We start from the raw sequence: 16,330 nt of genomic DNA on the forward strand, positions 1-16,330 counted from the left end.
TGTATCATACTCTATATGGCCACTTTACATTAGTTTTAATTGAATATAGCAAGACTTTGGCAACATTTATTTAGATGTACATATAATGAAATGATTTCCATTAAAAAATAGCTATCATTCTTACGTGATTCACTACAGGTATCATCTCATATATGAAGGTAAGATATCCCAATAGTCTCTTCAACAAGAACTTGCCAGTATGACAGGTTTATTTCTCTTGGAAGTCTTACAGGATATGATTTTAAGAGGTTTAGAAATTTGAGAAAGAAATATCTTCCTTGTGAAATGATCCGACTACATGTATACATGTCTATGCAGGTTTGTACATGTATGCATTGTATATATCAAGTAGCTTAAGTACTTTAACCTTTTCACAGGTTTGTCAGAAGATCCACCGACAAACTTTAGAAGAGGTGAAAACAGTATGTATGTAGTTGCTAGAATATATAGATACAGTTGTGTGATCACACATTGCACCAAAATTACCGTGTGCACTTCATGCATACATCATGCACACACTGTCCACACATTGTCTACATTTAGTGTGCACAACTGTGCGATTTAACAATCAACTACCCAGTTGTGATATACAAGCACATATGTGAGATATGGTAAGACCAGTAGAGTGATGTTATAGAATGAAAATAAATCTAAAGGCTCCAGTTAAATAAGGTACATTGTACATGTATGAATTATCCGATGGTATATTTGGCACTTCTTCTAAATCTTCAGTACATGTTACACATTTTTGCAAATACTGTAAAAATATCAATACGGTTGTACTTTCAGATACAGTACTAGTAAAACGTATGGAGTTAATTGCATGGAGTTGATTGTTGTTGATTTTTATCGTCACACATGGTTCACACACCATGAACATGTCTTGCACATACCAGGTACCCCACAAGGTGTAACGTTGTGCGATCCCAAAACTGTATACATTAACTGTAAAAATTAATATTGGGATATGTGCATATAATAAACATAATTAAAGAAACCAGCACCTACAATGAACCAATTACAAAAGACCCAGATGTCCTGTATCGCTCACCTAGTTTGTTTAAGCATAATTATACATCCAAATATTTTTGGTTAATGATAAAATGACAAATATTTCCTGTTATAGGGTCTGGGTCTTTGCTCTAAGTATCAACACCCTTGCTTTACATAACATTTCATTCTCTGGTCCAAAGGATACTTCATAGCAAATTTAATTGAAACAGAATCGACTGGTCAATAGGAGAATATTTTTTAAAGGGTTAGCACTCTATTCTCCCATTTCCCCTTTTAAGCATTGCCCCTCAGCCCATAGGGGAGTTACACTCTTTCTTTATACAACAGTTGATTTCACGATCAAAGGACCAAGTACTATATGATTTAGAAAGCAGATTTGGTTGAGATACATAAACAGTTGTGTACATGGTTATAGGGCTCTTCAAACTTTAAAAGAAAGATTTGCACATGTTCAATAATTGTATTATCTTAGCATTTAACAAAAATACTTAGATTATTTCCCTTTGACAGTCAACTACGGACGAATACTTACCATTACAATGTAGCAGATTTGCTTGGGATTATTGATCAATGCAGTCAATAATTTAACTACAATGATCCACTTGAAGAAAAAAAACAGTACCTATAGCACAATAAATTATTATTTAAAGGATAAATCGAAAACAATTAAGAAAATTCCATAGACTGTACAATAAACATTCTATAACTGGTGCATACAAGTAATTATATATATTGGTAAGACCACAGGTACTAGCCTCGTCTGTTAATACACCTATAATATACTCTTATAGGTGTATTGACAGACGAGGCTAGTACATGTACCTGTGGGTAAGACAGGGATACAATTTAAAGCCATGATTGGCTAACATACTGATTCCATGTGTGGATATAGAACAAAGACAAATGCAACAATTTCAATTTTCTAGATACATTGCTTACATCAAGGTATTTTTAAGAAGAAATAAATTATTATAATATACATATGTTTCATAATATGTACCATGTAAATGCTTTTACAGATTTAACAGTAAACTCTATTACACTAGGTATATATAACTCATTCACCCCTGAAGGCACATTTGAACTCTTCCTATTCAAAAGTTGGTATATAGTTCATTATGAAATTTCAGGGGTGAATGAGTTAAGGTAAAATAGCATGACACTGTGCAGTTACAAATGGCAGAGTGCTGCACAGTTGCAAAGAGGTTTGTTAGATTTTAATGTGTTGGAAATAAATTTCTCTGATAATTCACAAAATGTGTATGCCATATATAGTAAAATATAAAGACTACATAACAATAAAATGTTAAGTTAAAAAAATCTTATATTGATTCTTTTCAATAATTATACAGAGATTGTAAATGTTATGAATAGAAAACTACTTCAGTCAAAATACTTCAATTAAGATGATGAGGTAATTTTGGTTAAAGTGACCCTCTATTAACAACTGTATCCAGAATGTAATGTTAATGTAACAAATTATTATTATTTACTTTGACTTAGAAACAAAATTATGGAAACATCAAGCTTTCTTTGAAGGCCCCAGAAAGCCATCATATTTAATACCTATAGATGTGAATGGATAATTCACCCTATTTCCGATGATGCCTCTGTCAGTATAATATCAGAATATGGCTAATTTCAATGTTGAGCAGTGCACAACAAAGAGTGAGGTCTAAAGTAATTGCCATTGATATAATCTAGATGTGATGACAGGCATGGGTGTGAATCCTGGTGATGGCAAAAGTTTGGACAGACCTTAAAATGTCTATATTGACTCAGGGGCCTTACATGGTGATTTGATGACTACGCGAGGTGCCTTTATTTTTATAATACCTTTATGTGAAAAATAAAATATGGACAGATATCTTTGGTTAGTCGCCACTACCCTTAATAAAAATGTGCCTTCTTCAGTAACAAAGCTCCTGCTGCTTTATACCGTAAATATTCGTGTATAGTGCCCACTCCTGTGTAATGTGCAGGTATGGCTTTATATTGAGGGGGGGGGGGGGGGGTATATTGAGAGTGTGCACTAGGGGCGAATAAATCAGCTGCTTAGGATTTACAAGCTGAATGCTTCTAATACAATACATGCAGTGACTAGTTTGCTTTACAAATTTAACTAGGAAATCTCAATACTATTGTATACAAAACTGTGAACATAGCACTAAGTACACATTGTGCAGAGCAGTGCAATAAATACATAATATCAGGCACTTTACTAAAACTACTAAAGCTGGTTTAATGTTTCTTGTTGATGTAAAAATATAAACATGTATATGTGTACACTTAATCTGTATACTGAGCCATGTGTACCGAGCCCTAGCTGTAGCCGACAGATATACAGTAAAACCTGTATACATAGACATTTAGAAAGATGAACCGTGTGTCTTTATCATCAGGCCGCCTATATACTGACGCTTGTATACAACAATGTACTGTATATGAGAAAGTGAAATCACATCTCTTTAAACAGGAGTTTATGCAGAGGTTAAAATAGAGTAAGAATACCATTTACAGGCCTTGGTATAGACACAAATTATACAGAGGTGGACAGAGGGGGTCACAAATCCTTTCTGGAATCACCCTCACAAGATATTTAAAATACCAAAACTTTTACTAAGTCATCAATATATGTCTATCTTGGAAATAAACCCATTTTATTGAAGGCTATCAAAATTTAGAGTAGATTTTGAGAATAACTAATTCAGCACTTTTACAACTTAACAATGCATGAACTTCTCTTCATTACACAGGTTTAAATCAATATATATATTTAAACTCCTGTATTTAGTCTTCGTCACAACAGACTACAGACATATATAAACTGTTCAATTTTCAGTAGTTCTATGACTATCAGTAAACCTGTGGTTAACTGTGAGGATATAATCTGTATGATAATTTAGCCCACCTACTTTTTAATGAAAATCTTAAATTTGAGTAGGGCTAAAAAAAAACCATTTTTTATTGAATTAGGTAATAAGTCCCAGATTTTATCCCCTCCCTAAGTTTGGTAATTAGCCTTCAGTTCTATTCTATGAATATTTATTAGTTATCAAAATATTACTATAAAACTTGAATTGTTTGTATGAAACTGAAAATAACAAAACCCCTGAAATTTGAAATATAAAGTATAATATTTATATGTGAAAATATTTGGATTTGGATTCCTGATAGATGCAGGGTTCATTGATGCTTATTGCTAAGGCTGACAGGTTTATCCCAGGTAATATAATGTGGTAATATCATACATTTAACAGTAATAGGTAAGGAATATCTATGTGGCTAAGCTCCTATCAGATCTGTGTGTACTGACTGCACACAATATCACAGTTGGCATTCCCAACGATCTCCATATTCTCCTTCCAAAGGCTTCTGGGTATCCTCACTTGGTATTCTCAATCTCCTTAAATTGAGTATAGTGTCCTGATCACAAAGGAGTGATAATATAGTTCATTCACCAAGGTCCATCAGTGCTGTCTTGGTTCAAATAGATCTTCAATGCTTTGGTATGAGACCTCACTGATCCGTTTGTGAGCTAGTTGCATACCTGTGTACCGCAGCTTTATCAGGTAGTCCGAATGGAATTTTCCGTCTGTGTAGTTCATGAATCGACGGTAGTCATCTTGAAGTGCCTGAAGAAGCAAGGAAGTTTTGATTGTTAAAGATAACTTTGGAGATGAAACCACCTGGTATAGCTAGCTACAGTAGGAGTTGTAAAACTCACACAAACACATGCACACCAGTGCATATATTTGCAATATTGTATGTAGCCTGGCAAACTTCACTTTCCTTTTTTTAGCAACACAAAAATCATGGGCATTTCCGGCAAATTCAATACCTTGTTCTGGCTTCACCTGTTCTTGAAAGAGATACTCAGTTAGAATACAATTATTCCTTCTGTATAGATTCAAGGTTAAATTATGAGACCCAGATGGATAACTTTGAAATATTTATCATGAAGACCTTTTTTTTTAAAGGTTTAGCATCTTTTCTCTACCTTCAACCATCAAAACAGACAGGAAAGGGGTGTCAGGGTCATTATGTTCGGACCAGTAAACACTACCATTCCATGATAAAACTCAAACCAAAGTTTGAATGTGTTTCTACTTAAAATGTACATGATATTTCCAAAGTTGTTATTTCCCTTTGTTTGTACATGTAATCTACAGTAAAATATACTCAATGGATGAGCAAGTGGTAATGAAAATCTATAATAGAGCACCTTTTGACCTTTCATTTCATGACGAGTAATTGATTCAAGGAGTCTGAAGAAAAATATTTTTGAAATATTGGTAATTTTTTCTTTTGGGCCCCTAGGGTTGGGAAAGGCAGCCTGCTTTTACCATCTAATAATGATGATTCTTACCAAGTTTGAAAGAAATTCATTCAGCAGTCTTATGAAGTCAAAATTGAGAAAAAAGTCTACACGTGTCAGAGGGAAACTATATATACAACTGTATAGCACTAGGTCACTTGAGTAGACATATGTAGTCGGACTGATTCATATTCATATTCAAATTGCGGTATGTATGTTACGAGATGAGAATCTTACCCTGAAATCCTTCTCCAGTCTGTTTTTATGGTCCAATTCCTTCAGGTACTTCTTCTCCAGACCATCATACCTGTAAAATATAAAAAAAATATTCACGTACTGATTTTTTGTATGTTTGGCAAGAAAACACACTTCTTCTAATATCCAGGTGTACATTAAGTAACTGGATCCACCATAAAACCTTATTTCTTTTTAAAAATGCTGATGTATTTTAATTTACTATGAGTTGATCATTTTGCCTTGGAAGTAAATACAGAAATAGAAAAACAGCCCTCCCATCCTTATAATCACACCAAAAAAAATCATAACTAAAAATCTAGCAGGGTATTCCCCAGGCCATATAGTATTTGGCCCTGTGCCCACCACTATATGGCCTGCGCCCATTACTAATTTATATGGTATTTTAAAAGTCAATGTTTCCTTTTATCCACAAATGTTGAATTTAATATCTTGCATAGCCAGAGCGACACCGATTAGAGTAGTCATGACAATGGGACAAAGAACACATAAAAGGAAACTGTTGACGTATCATGTCTCTATGTGACTAAAAGGTACAACTGAGGGCTCATTGCTGTGTCTGAGGTGCTTAAATATTCCTCTGGTGGTCCCTGATCTAGATTCCTTACTTGTGGTTCAAACGATTGACTTCATCCTGGTGTATTTTTGACACTCTAAGTGCTTCCTTCCGTGCCAACTCCTCGCAGTCTCTTATTGTTCTTGCTATTGTTTCCTGTTCTCTCTTTAGGAATCTTTCCTGCAAATATAGAAACAAATAACATTGACTTAATGTTTTTATCCTTAAGAGTATTAATGTGGGAGAAGATGGATGCCTCATTTGAGGATTTTCACCCCTACATTATATTTCTGAATACAAACAGTATGCACAGATGCTGAAATACATCTATCTTTACTGTGCATTTGGATGAATCACCTAGTCACATGTATGGGAAACATGAAAAAATTACAAGTTCTTATGATCATACAAGTAGGTTAGAGATGGAGCATCAACACCAAGGATTCCGTAACTGTAGGTTTTATTAGTAAACATGTTTCCAATGGGTAGGCCAACCGTGATTAGAAACCTGATGACGATTGGCCTAGCCATCCGAAACATGTAATCCACCTCGGGTTCCTCAATCCAGACATCACCAACCATCACATACAGGACGTTGGACTCCTTTGCCTATAATTGTGTTGGTTCCCCAACACTTTCATTATTTTCTACATTATAATCATACTGTTAATTGAAACCCTAACTCCTGCATGAAAGATGAAGTTACATAATCATGGGTAACATGCTAATCTATCTATGATGTGTACTTTGGTTCTAGGTTATTTACCTTCTGTTCCCTTAGGGCAGTAGCTATGGCACGTTCCTTCTCCAGTGTGAAGTCCAGTCGGAGCTTCCTGGTGAGCGCCTGACAAGCCTCTTGTATGGCTATCTCCTTTAGTCGCTCGCATTCCTCCCACTGTTGTCTTAGGGCTTCTTCTTTCTCCCCATCCAGCTGTTTGGTCAACTCTCGCTGTCTTTCCTCCTCAGCTGCATCTCTCTGTTCTTCAATCCTCTTCGCAAGTCTTTCATAATACTGCAATATAAAAAAGTTTGTGCTGTCTGTGTCATAAGTGGAGTCCTTTTCAAATTAAACATAGTCTTTTTACAGTTAAAGAAAGCGGGGTCCTTTTGAAATGCCATGCTTCAAAGGGATGTAAACATAAAATTTGATATAGTTAACTTCACTTACTAAAATGTACAACTTCAATTATATAGTTTAGGGTCATTTGCAAATTTGCAGGATGACAGTTACAGAGTGCAACAATTATACATTTATACGTTGTATGAGCTAGGTAAGTGAAGCTATCCTGGGATAGTCCAGGGAGCCAACATATCCTATGTAGTCTCTGACTCAAAGTTTGGTGGAGAAAAAGGCCCTCGTTACAGGACAATGAAATAGCATTTGTTTGAATTTCTACAGAACTGCTTTAGATATGTGTGGGCTGATTATTAGGCACGGGTTTATTGACTGATAAATACAACCATATATATATTGTTTTTTCATCTAAAACAGTGTATAACACATGGAAATTTACAATGGTGACATCACCCGCTAAATATCAACATGGTACAAATGTTGGTCCCATTGAAACCTTAACATAAGAACACTTACAAAACCTCTGATACAAGTTCCTTTTTATAATTAACAAGATATTGTTAGAACAATATTTACCAAATATTAAATTTACACCTTTAGTTTCATTATAAAACAATAAGTTAGATGTAGTTCTTCACTTAAATTTTTTCTTAACTATGACATTACTGAAATAAATTCCGACATAGAAATCAATTTTGCTTTATCAAGACAATTAAGTGTAAAAACCCCATCTTACATCCTGCTGCAGCTGCAGCGCCTTGCGTTTCTCCTCATCCTTAGCACTGCGCAACCTTTTTACGGCAGCACGGAGCTCCCGTGTGGCCCTTGCCTCAGCAGCATCAACGGCCTGCTGTAATTCCCGCTCCCTCTCCTCCTTAGAATCGTCTGCCCGATTGTTTAGAAGGTAGTCACCAAGTTCTAAAATAGAACAGGTTTTTGTTAAGGTTGAGTGTTGATTCTAGACAAGTAGAAATTCGGTAAACTTCATGAAACATGAATTCAAAATTAACAGAATTAACAATTGTTGTTTGTTCCTGTCAATAAATACATTTAAAGTAAAAAGAAGAAAAATATCTCTTAATGTTTAAGGATTTAGCCAGCCCCATTTACTTAAAATGTTAATGTTACTATTATCACAACTTACTAGATAATACAATGTACCTATAACATACACAAACTTATCTTTTTCATGTTATATGCAGTCCACAAGTAAATAGTGTTATGTAGTATGTATATGTAACCTAGTTGTTGAACTGAAATTTTACAGTGGGTGGAAAGTATGGCTACTTGATGGACATGTAAGGTAGCTTAGAGTTCTCTATCCAACTTAGTAGGAAGGTTTATACGAGTTATATCAGTCCCAACTCTACAATCAATGTAAATTTTATACAATCATTTCTTCTTCATTTAAACTTTAAAAAAAATAGGAAAAAGACAGAATCAAAACCATTTTAATTGAGTCAATATTTCTGATTTGTCTTATGACAAATTGAAAACATGCTAATGGACCATTGTTATGTCAGTCTTACCTTTCTTCCCCCTCAGAACATTAGCACTGAGGGGACGTCTGAACTTCGACAATAGCCCTGACTGTCCGTACAGAATGCTGTCGGGACATTGATCTCCTGTACCCTTTGTTCTCATTGTCAGGACCATACAAAGTCAAACCATACAGAATGGTTTTACACCTGTGACTGTGTATGTAACCCATACTAACAACCTCTCCAGTAACATACTTACAACCTCTCCAGTAATACACTGTATACCTGTGGCTCTAAGCCTGGTTAACTTCTACCAAACTTCCTTAATTGATTTTCTCTTGCTATCTATATCTTCACCGGCTTACCAAGTCAGTAAAATGATACAGAGTGCGGTAGATGGTGTTTGTTAGTTTGCTAGTGTTGAACCTGACAAGACTTGAATGTTCCTTGTGTTGTGGTGCTTTTCTATACCTCTCCATGACTTCAGGTACTGATAACATTCACAGTCACCAGCTGTGTTTATCAAAGCGTCACGAGTCAGACGTATACCCTAAATCACTTTAAATCATTATCAGAAAAACTATGGATGTTTGAAAAACAATAACCCGGGGCACAGTAAGGAAAAAGTTGTGAACAAGCATGAAATCACTGATCATTTAGTTATTTATCTCCATATTATTATTGATAAAGGCAGGAAATTATTGTTTTTTTTCCCGTATACAAGCCATGTAATTATTTTACTTAAATAAAAATTATGAAGAATTATTTTATTCTAAGATGAACAAATTATTGATTATCTTTATTTTATTAGAGGTACATGAAATCTACTATTTTATAGTTTAAAGCAACAAATTACTTATCATACACTTTTGGTCAGATCTGGCCAATGGGATATATGCCCTCCCTACATCATTAATAACATTTTAAGCCAAAAAATTGTATTTGCTCTGCAAAGATTGAAATATTTAGTACATATCTTTAGAAAGAAGACAAAAAATTTCGAGCGTTTAAAATTCCCAACTTCTGGACAAACTTTGGAATCAATATATATATATGTATGAGAATGGTCAAAATGCTACATGCATATATGTAGTGGGCAGGAGACCCTCCTTAGTAACACTCCACCATCCCAAATGGTACTCCAAGGTACACAGGCAGTCGAGATAGTAGTACATGCATGAGATATGTCCCAGATGAAGTGACAGAAAGTGAACAAAGGGCCATAACTCTGTATATAGAGGGTCTGACCTCATTTCAGTACAAAACTACCTGATACTCATCCAACCCTGGGGGTACTCATATGCAAAATTTGCAAATTGTATGTGACAAAGAGAATATACAATTTATACTGTGGACAAAGTGTTGGATGGTGAACTAAGGGCCATAACTCTATGTAAGTGGAACAGGAGACCTTATTTTCAGTACATGATACTCGGGAGTTGAACACAAAATTTCCCAATTTTATGTGGCAGAGTATACATTTAATGTAAATCTTATTTATTTTACAACAATTATGAAACAAGATAGTGTGCCAGGGGTCTTAATGTGGGAGGAAACCAGAAAATGTTCTTGTCCAATTGAGGAATCAAACTCTGGCCGCCTTTGAGAGACGCACCACCCAACCACCCTAACAGTGACGAGGTAAAAAATAACCCAGATATACCCTGGACAAAGTGACGATTGGTTAACTAAGGGCCATAACTCTATTTGAGTGGAACAGGAAACCTGTTTTCTTCAGTACATCATACTTGGCCATCCCTGGAGATACATACAAATAATGCTGACAGAAGGTGACATTATATAATATATGCCATGTACAATGTGGATCACTGACTTATGAAAGGGTGCAAATCTATAATGTCCTCAAATTGCTGAAGGCTATGACATTTAGGAAGAAAAAGTAAGGTGTATTCTGAAAAGAACAGTGACTTTCTTATTGTGATCTGAAACTGCTTGAAAAAAGAACTCCTATTTATAAAACTTTATCCATTACTTTGAACCCTCAAATGTAAAAATATTGTTTAAAATGCATTGCCTACACTCCATATAAATTTCCCAGTCTATGAAAAGTCAACAGCACCACAACTATTTTGATCCAACAAATTTCAATACTGTAATATTTTTTTTAACCAACTCCAATTTCCCCTTTTGGGCCCCTATAAGTATGAAAATATGGTTTGGCACAATTTATTGCTTACACTCCATAAGAATACTTCAACCTGATATTTGTCAGTAGCCTCTTGACTGAGGTAATCAAACACTATTTGAAAAAAAGCCTCAAAATGTTAATGTGGTAAATTAATATTTCAAATATGAAATATGATATGATAAAACTTGAATAATTTCCAACTAACTTTTAGATCAAGTTTCAAATCAAATTAAAATGTGTAACAAGATCATAAAAGTCTTCAAAGCTTTGTTACAAAAATATGTATATTAATAAATATATGGTACTGTGCATATCATATGTCAGAATCAAGCAGATATTACAACCTAATATATATATGCATGTTATAACAATTGAACAATTTAATTGAGTTCAATGACATTAAGGATATCTTTCTGTTGATTTTTAATTATTTAATCGTTGTTTTTGTTTTAAAATATCAAAATATGGATAAAACATCAAAACACTATTTATGAAACAAACTTATTGTTCTTTGTTATTATAGGAAAATATTAAAGGCATGTGTTCTGTCAGATCAGTAGATCTACGCACATTAATTTCCTTTCAGTCGGTAATTCCTCATGCAGTTGAACAAGCTTACGTTAAAATAAGCATTTGTTAGTAAATTGAAGCAAATGCTAACCCAGTATTTACTTTCCTTTGATACGATTGATCCTGGGGCCGATAACACGCGGGGACTTTAAAGGGCCATATCAACTACATTTTAAAACTATAGATAAGATTTACACCATTTCATTGTTGTGAAATCCCGATAGTTTACATGTTCCAATCGCTTTACGTGTCAATACAATTCAACTGTTAAGAAGTAAATTAAATTAAACGACCCCCTTATGGTTACAGCTGAGACCGAAAGCCATCTGTATCTTAGCTCTTATCAAGTGGGGTTTCAAGGGGCACTCACCAACTATTTGCCGGTGTGCGACTCTCTGTGTAGATAGGGTAGTTTTGTTAAGCATGCGTTCAATCGTTTCATGAGGATTGACCGGCTTTTTCGATGTAGAAGGTCGCGACATTATGATCCTGCCTCGACGGGTATCATTAAACAGCTCATCCGTATGTCAATCCCTTCTTCTCAGATTGTAACCGGAAGTTTACGGTTGCTTAGCTCTGATCGGTAAAACAAAATTGCGGAACGAAAAAGACATACAATGCGGAAAGAACACTAACCAAAGAAGCGGCTGTTCATTAAGGTAATAGGATTGTCGCCATTTCTCAGTAGAATTTCTTCAAATTTTGTAGTTATATTGCTTTGAAGGAGAGAAAAAATTCTGCCACAAAAAGAAAAGGATGTAGATCTACTTCCTATAATAATTTTAACATTTTTTGAAGAGGTGTGGAAATCTGAAGACCAAACTTAACTTAAGTTCATTAGGCAAAAAAGCCCATGTGTTTCAGGTAACATGACTGAAAAAATAGCTAGGATAGGTCAGTAAGGATTAATTCCCTTTTTAGGGAGGTAAGGTGGATGCTAATTCAAGAAATTGCAACAAGAGGCCCAGAGGGCCTGTATTGCTCACCTGAATATGTTTAAAATAATTGGTTTGAAGTAAATATATAGCACTCCATGGTAGGTGCTGTAAGTACATATGAAATTTCAGAAAGATCCATCCAGTACTTGAGATATAGCGAGAACAAACTTCAAACAGAGCCCCACCCCTATGCCCCTAGGGGGGTCATACCCACCAATTATATAAAATTGAGTTCCCTTGGCCCAGAGATGCTCCAGACTAAACTAGGATAAAATCCCTTTATCCCTATGGTAGAAGAAGGATTTTTAAGGTTTTACCTCTATTTCCCCTATTGGGCCCCGACCCTCAGGTCCCAGGGGGGCCACACCCACTGTTTATACAAACTTGGTTCCCCTTTACCCTAAGATGCTCCACACCAAATCCTTTCATTCCTACAGAAGAAGAAGGATTTTAAAGAATAATTTGCTATGTTTCCCCTATTGGGCCCCGCCCCTCAGGCCCCTGGGGGCCCGACCCACAGTTTATACAAAGTTGGTTCCCCTTCACCCAAGAATGCTTCAGACCAAATACGGAACAAATCCTTTCATTCCTACAGAAGAAGAAGGATTTTAAACAAGAGGCCCACAGGGCCTGTATCGCTCACCTGGATACCAAAGCAATCATGGCAAAATATTCTCCTAATGAGATCAAGGGAATATGCCAGACCCCAAGGCCAATCCTTGTAGCATATCTGTATTAGATTATTCATGCCCAGCAATTTTATTTATGGTTATGGGGTGGGGATCTCAACTGTTTCCAAGCTTTGACTCAGAAACAAGATCCCTAGGGTTGTGGCCAGACCCCAGGATCAATTCTAATTTCGTGACTGCATTTGGCTCTTTTTGCCAAGTATTTGTATATAAAGTTTTGGGGTGGGGATCTCAACCATTTCAAAGTTATGACCCAGGGGTTAAGTCTGCAAGGGTGGGGCAGACCCTGAGGTCAATTATAATATCATGACTGCATTCGTCTTTTTATGCCCAGCTTTTGTATATATAGTTTTGGGATGGGGATCTCAACAGTTTTAAAGTTATGGCCCAGGGACTATGTCTCCAAGGGGGGGGCCAGACCCTATAGCCATCCTGGAAGCAAATGTGCATTCTTCTCTTTATACTCAGCAATTGTATACCATGGTTATATGGTGGGGATCCCAATCATTTCCAAGTAATACACTTTTGTTGGCCCAACCCCTTAGCCCGGGGGGTCAGCCCCACCATTTGTACAATTTTGAATCCCTGCCTCCCATGAATGCTTCCGACCAAATATGATCAATATCCATGGCATAGTTCTACAGTAGAAGTTGTTTATAGCAATCTAGCCAAATTGACCCCTTTTTGGCCCCGCCCTCAGCCCCACCATTTGTATAATTTTGAATACCCACCACCTAGGGATGCTTCCAGTCAAATATGGTTGATATCCACTTCTTAGTTCCAGAGAAGAAGACGCTTAAAGCAATATAGCCAAATTGACCCCTTTTTGACCCCGCCCTCAGCCCCACCATTTGTATAATTTTGAATCCCCACCACCTAGGGATGCTTCCAGTCAAATATGGTTGATATCCTACTCTAAGTTCGAGAGAAGAAGTCGCTTAAAGCAATATTGCAAAATTGACCCCTTTTTGCCCCGCCTCTCAGCCCCCTGGGGGGTCAGCTCCATCATTTGTACAATTTTGAATCCCTGACACCTAGGGATGCTTCCAGTCAAATATGGTTGATATCCACTTCTTAGTTCCAGAGAAGAAGACGCTTAAAGCAATATAGCCAAATTGACCCCTTTTGGCCCCGCCCCTCAGCCCCTGGGGGGTCAGCCCCACCATTTGTACAATTTTGATTCCCCACAACCTAGGGATGCTTCAAGTCAAATTTAGTTGAACTCCAATCAGTGGTTAAGAAGAAGAAGTCGTTAAAAGAAATTGTTGACGTACGTACGTACGGACGGACGACGGACGCAACAGTATGGCATAAGCTCACCTTGGTCCTTCGGACCAGGTGAGCTAATAATATGCTATATGTCCCCTATCAGGCCCCGCCCCTCAGGTCCCAAGGGAGGCCACACCTACTGTTTATATAAAATTGGTTCCCCCTCACCCAAGGATGCTCCAGACCAAATATGGAACAAATCCTTTCATTCTTACAGAAGAAGAAGGATTTTAAAGCATTTGCTATATTTCCCCTATTGGGCCCTGCCCCTCAGGCCCCTGGCTAGCCAGACCCACCGTTTATACAAAATTGGTTCCCCTGCACCCAAGAATGCTTCAGACCCAATATGGACCAAATCCTTTCATTCCTACAGAATAAGAAGGATTTTAAAGAATTTGCTATGTTTCCCCTATTGGGCCGCGCCCCTCAGGCCCCTGGCTGGCCAGACCCGCCATTTATACAAAATTGGTTCTTTCTCACCCAAGGATGCTCCAGACCAAATCCTTTCATTCCTACAGAATAAGAAGGATTTTAAAGAATTTGCTATGTTTCCCCTATTGGGCCCCGCCCCTCAGGCCCCAGACCCGTCATTTATACAAAATTTGTTTCCCTTCCCCCAGGGATGCTCCAGACCAAATATGGAACAAATCCTTTCATTCCTATATGGTAGTGGAATGATTTTAAAGGTTTTACCTCTATTTCTCTTTTTGGGCCCCGCCCCTCTGCCCCCAGGGGGGCCACACCCACTGTTTATTCAAAATTGAGTCCCCTTGGCCTTAGGATGCTCCAGACCAAATTTAGTCGAAATCTACTTGGCCGTTCAGAACTAGTAGCGTTTTAAAGGAAAAGTTGACGGACGGACGACGGACGGCGGACGTTGCGGTTATCGCATAAGCTCACCATGGTCCTTTGAACCAGGTGAGCTAAAAATCACCAAACATAGTTATTCAGACTGATTGTATTCAATTTTCATTAAATTTTAAAATAATAATATGGGACTAAAAATTGGTTTTGATACCTGCCTTTGACCGTGAGGTGTCATAAAGACACTTATACGTTTATTTGAGTGAAATACAATTGTAAGGGTCGGAGGCCAAAACTTAGGTCAGTCCGAATACTTGAAACATACCAGGTACATTCATAAGGTCTTTCATGTTAAGTCAGTATCTCATTGGATTCAATGTTGATTAATATTTTACCAAATATTTTATTTTTGTGACTTTATTTGACATCTATGTTTTAATCAAACTTTATATTATATTAGAGAATTGTCCGGTGTATCTTGTGGTAATATTATACATGCCCCTGTTGTTGAGATATTGCTTTTCATCTCAGCATAAAAATATATACATTGACATTGTTCCCATAGATACAGTGTCAAATTTTGCGATAAAATTGTTTTGGTTAATTAACACCTCTTGGGTTAGAATTCTATGAAACATGTAATTATACATTACCAAAAGAAGTGCTAGATAATTCTTCATCTGTATGCCAAATTCCTCTTTTGACTAAAAATAAGGCCAGGAAAAAATGTTTTTTTAAAGTAAAACTAATATAGAATCTAATAAAATGGAAAGTGAGGTAATGTATAATACTTGACCACTGACTGTAGTTAGCTTACGTAGGCAAATTCACCACAAATTTCATTGTTGAATCATTGAAGAAAACCCCACATCTTATTTTGAGCAAATACACAGCAGGGCTCACAATATCAAAGACTGGATTTGAATGTCCATCTTCTGCTAGAAATTCATAGATATAAGTCTGTTCTCAGCATCCAAGACTTGTAATCAAGTTTTCATTGTTAAAATATATTATTGAAAGTCTGTGTCTGACATCGGATACAGCCCCAGAGGAACAAATTTTATATTTACATTTCCACTACAAGGTCCTTTATAAGCATTACAAGGAGAAATCAAGTTCTATGAAGGCACTTTTAGTCAGTGTCATTTCGAAGCTTCTTCCCCGTTGATTAACATGAGTTAATCATGAAAGTGCTGTAGGACTCAGTCTAGT

General features: G+C 36.5%; 1 protein-coding gene across 1 annotated transcript; it reads right to left on the reverse strand.

The window, feature by feature from the left end:
• Nucleotides 1–3,027: 3,027 nt before the first annotated feature.
• Nucleotides 3,028–11,984, reverse strand: LOC110464591 (trichohyalin-like). Its single transcript, XM_021519876.1, has 6 exons — nt 11,789–11,984; nt 7,955–8,136; nt 6,910–7,155; nt 6,196–6,323; nt 5,570–5,639; nt 3,028–4,649 (listed from the first exon to the last, which is right to left on the reverse strand). The coding sequence occupies exons 1-6, from the start codon at nt 11,898–11,900 to the stop codon at nt 4,485–4,487; spliced, it is 903 nt and encodes a 300-aa protein (XP_021375551.1). The 5' UTR covers nt 11,901–11,984; the 3' UTR covers nt 3,028–4,484.
• Nucleotides 11,985–16,330: the final 4,346 nt, after the last annotated feature.

Source organism: Mizuhopecten yessoensis, unplaced genomic scaffold (assembly GCF_002113885.1).
Source record: "Mizuhopecten yessoensis strain PY_sf001 unplaced genomic scaffold, ASM211388v2 scaffold11011, whole genome shotgun sequence".
Lineage (NCBI taxonomy): Eukaryota > Metazoa > Mollusca > Bivalvia > Pectinida > Pectinidae > Mizuhopecten > Mizuhopecten yessoensis.